The 11,419-nt window shown below is 36.4% G+C and overlaps 1 protein-coding gene across 1 annotated transcript; it reads right to left on the reverse strand.

The window, feature by feature from the left end:
* Positions 1–3,365: 3,365 nt before the first annotated feature.
* LOC103669312 (pancreatic alpha-amylase-like) lies at positions 3,366–10,193 on the reverse strand. Its single transcript, XM_040626682.1, is given in 10 exon segments — positions 3,366–3,555; positions 4,865–4,990; positions 5,097–5,215; positions 5,478–5,577; positions 5,671–5,793; positions 6,750–6,883; positions 7,657–7,887; positions 8,514–8,711; positions 9,545–9,691; positions 10,011–10,193. Coding segments are annotated over 10 exon segments (1,536 nt in total). The 5' UTR covers positions 10,179–10,193.
* Between the last annotated feature and the right edge of the window lie 1,226 nt (positions 10,194–11,419).

Raw genomic sequence — 11,419 nt, forward strand, 5'->3', positions numbered from 1 at the left:
CCCTTTTGTATTTGCCTAGCTTACCCTCCTAATGTTCATCTTCTGCCCCCTTGCTGAGAGTATAGATGTCATTGCTCCCAACTATTTACCTGAGTACCCCATCATTACCTGAGTATCATGGACACTCTGCTCCCCTGTTAACCAACAGGAAATTCTTTTTTTTTTAAGACTTTATTTACTTATTAGAGAGAGAGAGAAAGAGCAGGTGGTGGAGGGGTAGAAGGTGCTGAAGAAGCAGACTCCCTGCTGGCCTCATGCAGGGCTCAAACCCAGGACCCTGGGATCATGACCTGAGCTAAAGGCAGACACTTATCCCACTGAGCCACCCAAGTGCCCCCCACCAGGAAATTCTTAAAAGTGTTCCCTAGGTACAATCTTATATAAAAGAAAGCGTGTAATTCTGATATGTTACCAAACTGGTAAGAGAATCCCAGCCCCTAGCTTGTGGTTACTCTCCCTGTTTCCATCCTGCAATGCCTTTGTTATAAACAATAAAGTCTGGCTTTAAGTTGTGCACCTGTGGTCTTTCTCTCATAATAATGGAGGTAAAATAAGAGATTTTAGTTGTTTAATAAACGGATGAAGAGGTAGTGGCAGTTGAGAGAGAAAATAGCAAATATTTGTAAAATAAAACTGTGATTAGATCTAGGAGATATAATAGAAGGGTATTTCAGAGATGAGACCCAGATTTGTTACTTACATAAGTGAATGAATGATGATGCCAGTCACTGAGTTAAGGAACATTTATAAAGAATAGGAGCCAGCCATAATTGGGCATTCCAAAGAATGTGAGGACAAACATGCAAAAAAGTCCCCAAGATGAAAAATAACATGTCATATACAAGAAAACAGAGAAAAGCCAGCATGGCTGAGGGTATGGGATTGCCAAGAGAAAGAGCAAAGCTGAGTGTGGAGAGCTACTTTAATGCAAGACAACGTGTGGTTTTGTGGGTTATCATGAGTAGTTGGGATTTTATCCTAAATGCAATAAAAATTTGAGAATTTTAAGCATGACAGTTATAATTTGCTTTAAATTTTATGACTGTTCTTTTGTGGTTTTTAGTAAAATAGACTGAGGGAGTAAAGCAGTACAAACAGATCACTCGTTTTGGAATACAAGTGAGATATGATGATGACCTGGATGAAGAGGCAGATGATACAAAATAAGTGCAAGGAACCAAGAGATAATTTGAGGATACAATTAATAGGTCATGCTAAGGTTTATGTGAGGGGATTGGGCTTTGTTGAGAGAAGGGGAAAAGTCAAGGTGATACCCTAGGTTTCTAAGTAAGTAGTGAGACAGGGCACCAGGGAGTAAGCAAAAAGCTTGCTGAAGAAAAAAAAAATGATGGTTACATTCTGAATATGTTAAGTATAAGACATCTGTGAAATCTTGAAGTGGAGTCAAACATCTGTTGGAAATGTGAGGCTAAAGTCCAAGAAAAGATCTGCATTGGAGATATAGGTCTTCATGTAAAAGTCTGTGTTTTAAATCCATGGAAAAGATTGCAAACACTTAGAAGGGAGAGGATTAAAAAAAGAGAGAGAATTAGATCCAAATGAGTCTTTAGGTTGAACAGAAGATAAGCCAGTAAAAGAATCTGAAAAAGAGCAACCAGTGAGAGAAAAGGAAAACTGGAGAGTAGACAGAGGCTGAAGGACGAGAGGAAGAGAGGGTGGCTCACCATGTTGAATACTGTTGCAAAATAAAGTAAAATGAAGATAGAGAAGTACATTGGATTAGTAAACATCACTGTTTTTGGTGATGTTGACAAGAGCAGATTCAGTGAAGTCATGATTAGAAACTGGATGATGAGGAGATGAAAATGACTAATGTTGAAGATGTAGAGACTACGTGGCAAAAACAGAAGTTTGACTAGGAAAGGAAGCAAAGAAGTGGGCTGTACCTAGAAAAAATCTGAGAGTCATGGATTTTTTAGGTGCAAGACTAATACATGTAATCTAAGGGGACTAATCTAGCAGAAAGGGAAAGATTATGAAATTAGAAGAGACAGGATAATCTTTTCTTTTTTTAAGAGAGGGAGAAAGAGAGAGATGTGGGGAAAGGGGCAGAGGAAGAGGGAGAGAGAGAGAATTTTAAGCAGACTCCATGCCCAGTGCAGAGCCCCATGCGGGGCTTGATCGCACAACCCTGAGATCATGACCTGGGCTAAAATCAAGTCTGATGCTGAACAGATTTGAGCCACCCAGACATGCTGAGAAAGAGTAATCTAAGAAATAAAGTCCCCCATGATATAAAAATCGGGTGATATTAACACACGAGGAAGATGGCCTTTAGTATAATGAAGTACACTTTCTTCATTAGGACTGGAGGAAAGAAGAAAATAAGAAGAGAGAGTTTCCAAATTATGGCTTTTATTGTATCAGTCAAGCATAAGAAAAACAACTGAGAGTTTTATAAGACCCAGATGAGATCCTTACCAAATTCCACATTTAAAGTCAAGGTGAAGGAAAATGAACAGCTAGAGGATCAGGAAGAAAATCCAGAACATACGGCGTAATGAAAGTCCTAAGTAATTACATCCATCCATACGGGGGGTTAAGAAATGGAACAAAAAACCCATACATCTACATCAAGTTAAAGACATTACAAAGAGAAGAGAAAAATATAGAAAAAAAGTAGAAGATTCCTATGAGTTCCATAAAATTAAGACATATATCTTGCATAATTTAAATTTATTTTATTTTTTAACTTATTAACTGTAGACGGTCTTTCATAAAGTTGAAGTCGCTCAAATGCTATAACTTTGTATGGGAATCATTAAATCAGCTCTCCCTAAATGTTAGAAACACTTGATGGAAGAAATACATAAATACACGCTGGGAAATTTGGTATTAATGGCAACAAACATATTTGTTAAGATGTCTCTCCGAATTCTTAGAAATTCCATTGACACATGACAAGACATCATGAGTCTCCTAAAATATAACATGATGTTAATTGTAGCAATCTCATAATTATATAATTACATGTGATTTTTTATGGTTTTCTGAGTTTTTCTTTTTTTTTTTTTTAAAGATTTTATTTATTTAGTTGACAGAGATAGAGACAGCCAGCGAGAGAGGGAACACAAGCAGGGGGAGTGGGAGAGGAAGAAGCAGGCTCCCAGCAGAGGAGCCTGATGCGGGGCTCGATCCCAGAATGCCGGGATCACGCCCTGAGCCGAAGGCAGACGCTTAACGACTGAGCCACCCAGGCGCCCCAAGTTTTCTGAGTTTTTCAAGTTGATTACTTATAGCTTTTACCAAAAATTAATGAATTATAAAAACACAAACACACACACACACGGAAAGAAATACACTTGGCTATTTCTCTGAGTATGCGTATTTATTTATTTCAAATTTTACAATTTAGATTCAGCATGAATTGCAATGAATGGATCTTCAGCAGTGTTACTAATGGAAAAATGAGCATTTCCATCCCCAGAAACATAGATTTTGATTCCTGTACAATTGCCGTCAATTTTGTCTCCAGAAATGACATCACAATATGTGCCGGCAGGAAGACCAGTTTGCAAAGTTGAAGATAATGCCCTATAAAATAAAACTTAAGATTTAACTTGAATTCATCACAATTAAAAGCAAGAATTCAGATTATCTCTAGAGGCTGAACTTTGTGCTGTAGAGCCCTAAGCAGTCAAGGTCTCAGTGAGAAGAAAATGCAGAGACCTCTCCAGTAGATGTGAACAGTTTTCCAAGACTGAAAGTAATCTTACAGAAGACTTAGCGATTCCCTAGTCAGCAGTGAATATTATCACGAAATTACGGCTGAGGGACTATTAGTGAAGATTTGAGTGAATTGTCACCCTTAGATAAAAGTCCTTCCTGTGGTAAACAGATATTTTAAATATGTCCTCATCTAAACTTAAGAAAATACTAATTATGTTCAATAATTTAAATTTGATTATTACTACAAAAATCTTTTCACAAGAGGAGAAAGTGAATTTGGGCTGGAGATAAAAATAATCCAGTATTTTTATGAACAAGTGTATGGTTTGAAATATAAAGCTGTCTCATAAATTTATTTTCCTTCTCCCATCCAAAAGACAGAAATTAAAGGACTAGCCATAGCTTCTTTTGGCAAGAAAGAGATATATTTGTTTTACCTTTTTGTCAGCAAAATATAATATAGGCTAAAATGAGCTAAGCATGAGTGAAAGTTGGCCTTGGAACTGAGACTTTTCAACTGCTTGTGAAGACATCTTCTAAGCCATAGTTCTCTATACTAGGGAATCAATACACTCGAGGCAGACGATGGAAGTATAAGCAAAGGAAAGTAAGAAGAAGTCTCAGAACTAAAACTTGAAAATCTCCCGAGGTGAATCACTGACCAACCGTAAGATACATGTTCTTTATACATACGCTTTGAAAAATATATTATTTGTCAGAGATACAAGGAAGTGAAAAAAGAAGACCAAAAAACCAGATATATGAATACTTGAAAAAAAGAGTTAAAAACATGTACTTCAGTATTGAGGCAATATTTTCCCATTATATAAAAAGGGAAGGGGGGCTATAAGACATGTTCTTCTAGTGCTTTCACAACCTTTATATTAACTACTCTGTGTTTTTGGGGTGGGGTGTATATGCGAGCCTATATGGGTGCCTCGTATCTGCACATGATAGGCAAGGATGCACATGAAATAACTCTACTTTGAACAGAAAGCCCTTATAAAGAAATCAGAAGAGAAGCATCATCATTTTTCTTCCAATTTCCGTGGTTTTTTAATCTGCTGACTACATACTGTTCTCAGAAACGAGAAAAGTAAATGTGCAAGAAGAGAAAGTAGTAAACCAAGAACATATTGGGATAAAATATGATTTCTAATTGATATCTACTTACCAGTCATCATTGTTAAAGACAATGAATCCTCTGTTTCCTCTTCCAAAAGCTACTTGGTTGCTACCGTTATCCCACCAGTTTGTAAAAGGTTGGCCATCAACTACATTACGGAACATAACCATGTTCCTAAAAATAAAACACCACATAAAATGCTGGTGAATATGTTAACAGTTTGAAATAAAATGTTAAGAATGTTTATTACTAGAGGACATCTCTAGATAAGAATGCCCACCTTATTTGACGCCATCGATGTTCACAGACCCAATCGTTACCACAAGTAGTGTCGGGATTAATAGTAACTTCTTTAATTACCCCATTATTATTTGGTGGTCCAATCCAATCATTAACATCCTAAAGTAAAGAGAAAAAATTTTAAAAAGCTCAGACTTTTTAACATCTCAAGTATTTATCTCTTTCCTCTCCAGTCCACCAAACCCAGTCTGTCTTGTGTCTCTGAGTTGTTTTCAGTTGGAATCTAACTCCCTCAGTATTTTTATAGCCTTTTACCAAGTTCTGACCATTTTCTCCCCAATTTTTCATTCTCTAGTGCCATATTTTAAAACTGCCTTCCCTTTCTTGAGAAAAAGATATTTTGGATAAAACAAAAACTTACTACTCCATTTTGAAAATATCTTGACCAACGGAAGCTTGACATTACTCGTGTAAATCCATATGGATGAGCGAGCATAAATCCAACTCCCATTTTGTACAGTCTGAAGGTTACAAAATGATATCATCATAGAAGAAAACAATATTTTTAGTGTCATTAAAAGGTAGGTAGAAAAGGGGGGGGCTTTATTTCCTACCTGGCGTCCCAGAACGTAAGAATAGATGCTCCTCCAGCTCCGTGTCCTCGCTGATTGTCATGGTTATCCACAAAGACAAGTGCTCTATCAGAAGGCATGAAACTCCATCCTTCTCCCCAGTTCCTATTAAAACACGTATGCACACACAAACATGTATTCCTTTCCAATAGCTTTAGGGTACTTCTTTTGGTATAGCAGGCCTAAATGAAATTCTCTAATTAAATGATTATTCTATAGGAGGTTTTAAAAATATCTATAAATTATATATAGATATATTATACATTCCATGCATGTATGTATGTATGTGTCTATGAATTACTTGTATTACATTCATGTTACAGTTGCAAGATTCTTGTTATAAAAAAGTCATTTCAGAGATTTCAGTACATCATAATTTAGATGAAACTTCAGAATGATCAACATACATATGATATTACACAAAATGGAAAACTGGGTTAAAAGTAGGTTTCACTCTTATATTGATATAATATAAATATTCTAATATTTGAAAATAATTAATTGATAATAATATTTGTAAATTCCCCTAGCATAGCCATGTTGTAACTATTCAAAATGATACAATCATTTAAATAATAACGTAGTCTTCACATATTATATTGCAAACATTAGTCAAATGTAGTATAGTTATATAATCCATAAAGTCTCTAGCGTGTGTTTTGGGTTTCTCGTGATCCTCATGATTGACATTCTAAATAAAAAAGATGTTAAATTGGAATTTGGGGAACTGTAATCCTGATTACCAACAATTGAATCCTTAAAAGTTCTAAATAAGTTCCTAAACTACTTCAGATTGGGATAATAAGACTAACACATCTGTGAAATAATTTAAAAGACAACTCAGGGGTGCCTGGGTGGCTCAGCCAATAGGAGTCTGCCTTTGGCTCAGATAATGAACCCAGGGTCCTGGGATCCAGCCCTGCATCGGGCTCCCGGCTCCGCGGGAAGCCTGCTTCTCCCTCTCACACTCCCCTTGCTTGTGTTCCTTCTCTCGCTGTCTCTCTCTGTCAAATAAATAAATAAAATCTTAAAAAAAAAGAGAGAAATCATATTTCATTCACTTTAAATAAGCCATCTTCTCTCCATTCCATCTGCGCAGGACTGTGCCTAGTTTTGCACCATACTTGAATTCTGTCACACGGCCATTTCCAAAGTACTCCTCGCTTTTAATTGGCTCACCACCCAGATCAATTACCTAGCAGAAATATAGGGAAAATATCATTTTAAATAAGAACTTTAAAGATTTTCACCAACAAGTTAACATTATATAGAAAATGGCTTGAAATTATTTATATTGTTTGAAATACCCCAAATGGTTTTCCTTAAGGCAAGATTCTTTTTCTGTGCTAAATTATACAGTACAATATTAAAAATAACATGATAACAAGGTGATCTGTTGTCCTGTGAGAATGTGGACCTACTTTTACTCTTGGACATAGACAATAATAACAATGACTCGCATTTCTATAGCACTTGAGATCTGGTTCACAACATTCCTAAGTGCTTGACAAATATTAACTTACTAACATTTAGACAAAGACATAACTATGATCATATCCCTTTTCTTCACATGAAAAGACAAATGTCGCAGAGAGAGGTTAATCAATTTGGCTAAGTGAACACAGCGAATAGTGCTATAGGCAAGATTAAAACTCAGATAGGCTGGCTCAAGAAAACCACTATCATAGTATCTGCCTTTTGTAATGGTCTCTGGGGAGACGGTAAGTGACACAGATGTTTGCAGCCTAAATAAATTCTCTGCACTTCCATAAAATCTCTTGTGATAAAGAATTAGATGTTAGAGACTGTCTCAATAAAATAGGGTTTAAGAAAACTCTTCTATATAAATGAGCCAGCCATTAAAGAACAGAAGTTGTATTCATTAAATCTATCACTTATTTTCTAATGAACTAAATGATCTTATTTCATATACCCATGAAATGTAGATATATACAGGTATTAATGTACCTCCTGGAAAATGAAAGGTTTACTTCCTTCAGAGAACCACTGTGTATTTAGATTATGCAGTTTATCCAAAACGGCCTTGATGTCTCCAGGCCACATGTGCTTAGAAGCATCAATTCTGAACCCCACTACACCAATGTCGATGAGGCGGTTCATATATTCAGCAATCGTGGAACGCACATAGTCTTTCTCCAGCGCAAGATCAAGAAGACCAACCAGATGACAATCTCAGACCTATTAAGGTAAAAATTTTGTGACTGATACACAAAACATCGCCTCTACCTGATAATCCATTTGATAATGCATTCATTTATTCATTAACAGATATTTCGGTAGTGTCTTTGCATTGGAAACTGGAGAAGCTGACATTCTCGTATGGACATACCTTTGAAACATTTTCTAGTATAAAAATGGAGTATGGAGGAAAACAAGTAGACGAGTTTTTTGACTGGAACAAATTAAATGGGGGAAAATGCTTTAAATCTTGATCTGCATTTCTTTTCTTTTTTTTTTTTATTAAAGATTTTACTGATTTATTGGACAGAGAGAGACACAGCGAGAGAGGGCACACCAGCAGGGGGCGGGGGAGAGGGAGAAGCAGGCTTCCTACTGAGCAGGGAGCCTAATGCAGGGCTCCATCCCTGGACCCTGGGATCATGACCTGAGTCTAAGGCAGACGCTCAACGACTGAGCCACCCAGGCGCCCCTGTGTTTCTTATTTTTAAAGAGTCAAACTTGGAATCCTCTTTTCCTAAGGAATCCAGGCCAGTATTTAAAATGAAGATCAATAAACTACATGTAGATAATTAAACACAGATAGCTCTTTATCCAGATCACTGTGGGTTTTTTCCTTTAATTACCTGATAAGGATCATTATAGCTCTCAATGTCTCCACTTCCAGTTTTACATTTACCATCATTAAAATCCCAACCAGAGTATGGGACTGCTGGAAAATCTCTACTTCCAGGGTTGAAGTAGCTTCCACAAGTACTGCTCGTTCCTGCACTCGCAGCATTCCCACACATATGATTAATGACAGCATCCACATAAATACGGACCTAAAAAACAAAGTTTCTATTTCAGTTGGACTTATAGAGAGGTAGAAATCTATGTAGTATTATTGACTAAACTTTCTGGTATGTTAATCGCACTCCAAAATAGGTCTTTGTTATTTTTTAACTTATCTTCTTAGTAAGCCAAAAGTCAAGCGTGAAGGGAAATCAATGTGAACTGAATACCTATCTGCATTCTACCGTCTTGGTAAAATACTTACCTATCTGATAAACTGATAGAACTAAAACTACCATAACTATGAAAAAATGCAAACAGTCTTTTTTGCGGGGAGGTAAGAATCAGCTAAGACAGGAGAGTGTAGTGGTCTTTGAAATTTCCACGCATCCTCCTAAGAAAGAAGCAGCAAGTCTCTATTATCTACTTCGCATCCGAAGGCAAATATTGTCTCTCATGCTCCCCCTCAAAAAGAATATAATGATTTACCATCAAAAACCCCTACGTGAAAGAGGACCCGGAAATGACAGGTGGAGTTACAAGTCACATCAAAATTACAGCAAATATTGCAACTGGCATTTCCAATTCCTAACTAGAAAGGGATTCCCCAGAAATGTGTATAGTTATAGGCCTGAAAGCTGATACTTGCTTTATAAACAAGTTCGGCTTTAAACTGTGACTTAAATTTCTTTAGTAGACAAATAGCACATATACAGGAATTTGCGCAGCTGAACATAAGGTAATAACTAAGTGTTAGTTATAGCTTAAGTGTAAAGTAAAATGAAAAATAAACAGGGAACACATTCTGCTCTGAAGGAACGGGAGAGAGGAGAGAGAGATTATTTTCCTGATTATTTTTTAAAGGAAACTTTAATGCACTTACACCAACGTTGTTACATCGAGTCACCATGTTTTTGAATTCATCTTCATTTCCGGATCTTGTGCATAACTTGTAGCTAATTGGTTGGTACCTTTCCCACCAAGGTCTAAAAGGGTTATTAACCACAAGATTTTCATTGGGTGGAGAGATCTACCAATAAAAAATCATAGTAAGTATCAAATGATGGGTTACTTTATATCACTGGATACTCTAGAAACTAACCAATAATCTAAAATAATTTCTGAATCTTTGCATATACAGCTACATCTTTAGCAACAAATGAAAATATTAACAGCATATTGGAAACATCCTGCTGAAGAAAGCTTATATCAGAAACAAAACATAAAGCTGCCAACAATCCTAAACTTTTTTCTTCCTCGGTAAAATGTTCCAGCTTTACCGATACATATCACAATACCATATACTACAAGGATAGCAAACTGCAATTTCTACTATGAACAATACCCACCTGAACCCCTCCAAATCCTTTTGGAGCTAAGTATCGCTCACATTCAAGAGCAATGTCAACCCAGCGCCACTCGAACAGATGGACGATAGATGTCCGTCCAGGTTTGGTATTTGGGTCATACTGAGCCCAGCAGAACCCAATGACGGAAAGCAATAGAAAGAACTTCATTTTGCTTTGAAGTTGCCAGCATTCTTTCCAGCCACTATTTATCCTCCTGTAAGAAACACATTTTCCTAAGTAAATGTTAACATGAATAAATACGTAGGGTGTAAACTGTTTATTCATAATCAGAAAAGGATTATTAATAGTAATACTAACGGATAAAGAATATCTATGAACAACCTGCCAGGAAAACAATCTCCATGACCTTTTAGAACTTAATATTTTCCTTATGGAGAGAATATTAACCTTTTTAAACATCTGGCAGTTTATATGTAAAGAATTCTTAATCGTGTATTATTTAATTAGCATTAGGGTTTATTTCCGAAGTCGTTCACTGATAGAAGGAAAATCACAACCAGAGCCAACGGATTTTTAGTCAAAACATTGTCTTGACCATCTATTTGCAAACATTATAGTGTTTCAATTTCAAAAAGGAAAAGGATACTCAATTCAGTTCTATTTTTACACCACCAATTCTAATTTTTAGTTAAGTTTCTACATTAACATTTAAGAAACCATTTGGAAGTTGAATGTCCATGAATTGAAGAAACAGACCCTTTTCCCACCTCCATCAAATCATGTGCTTAGTGCAAAGGCTATAGCAGTAGAGTGTTTGGATTTTTTTTTCTTTTAGCTAAATATCTCTCCTACCCAATAGGACACTAAATTGATGAATTCAGTCCCATTTCTGCCTGAATGTAAGTAAAAACCTATAAAAGAGAATACTAGTACAGGTGGGGAAAACATAATCCATTAACCCGACAAGCATTAACTGAATGCTGCTCTTTGCTAAGCATGTGGATGTATTCAGGATAGAGTGATGAATAAAACAGGATTCTAACTCTCAAGGAGCTTACATTCTATTGTGGAAAGAAAATATAGGATTGCACAACATCACTGACCATCAGGGAAATACAAATCAAAACTATAATTAGATATCACCTCACACCTGTCACAATGGCTAAAATTAACAACACAAGAAACAACAGGTGTTGGCAAAGAGGCAGAGAAAGGGGAACCCTCTTCCGCTGTTGGTGGGAATAAAAACAGGTGCAACTACTGTAGGAAAAGAGTATGGAGGTTCCTCAAAAAGTTAAAAATAGGACTACCCTATGATCCAGCAACTTCGCTACTAGGTATTCACCCAAACGATACACAAATGCAGATTCAAAGGGGTACATGAACCCCTAGGCAGTTAGCAGCATTATCAACAATAGCCAAACTATGGAAAAAGCCCAAATGTCCAT

The sequence above is a fragment of the Ursus maritimus genome, unplaced genomic scaffold (assembly GCF_017311325.1).
Source record: "Ursus maritimus isolate PB19 unplaced genomic scaffold, ASM1731132v1 scaffold_12, whole genome shotgun sequence".
Classification (NCBI taxonomy): domain Eukaryota; kingdom Metazoa; phylum Chordata; class Mammalia; order Carnivora; family Ursidae; genus Ursus; species Ursus maritimus.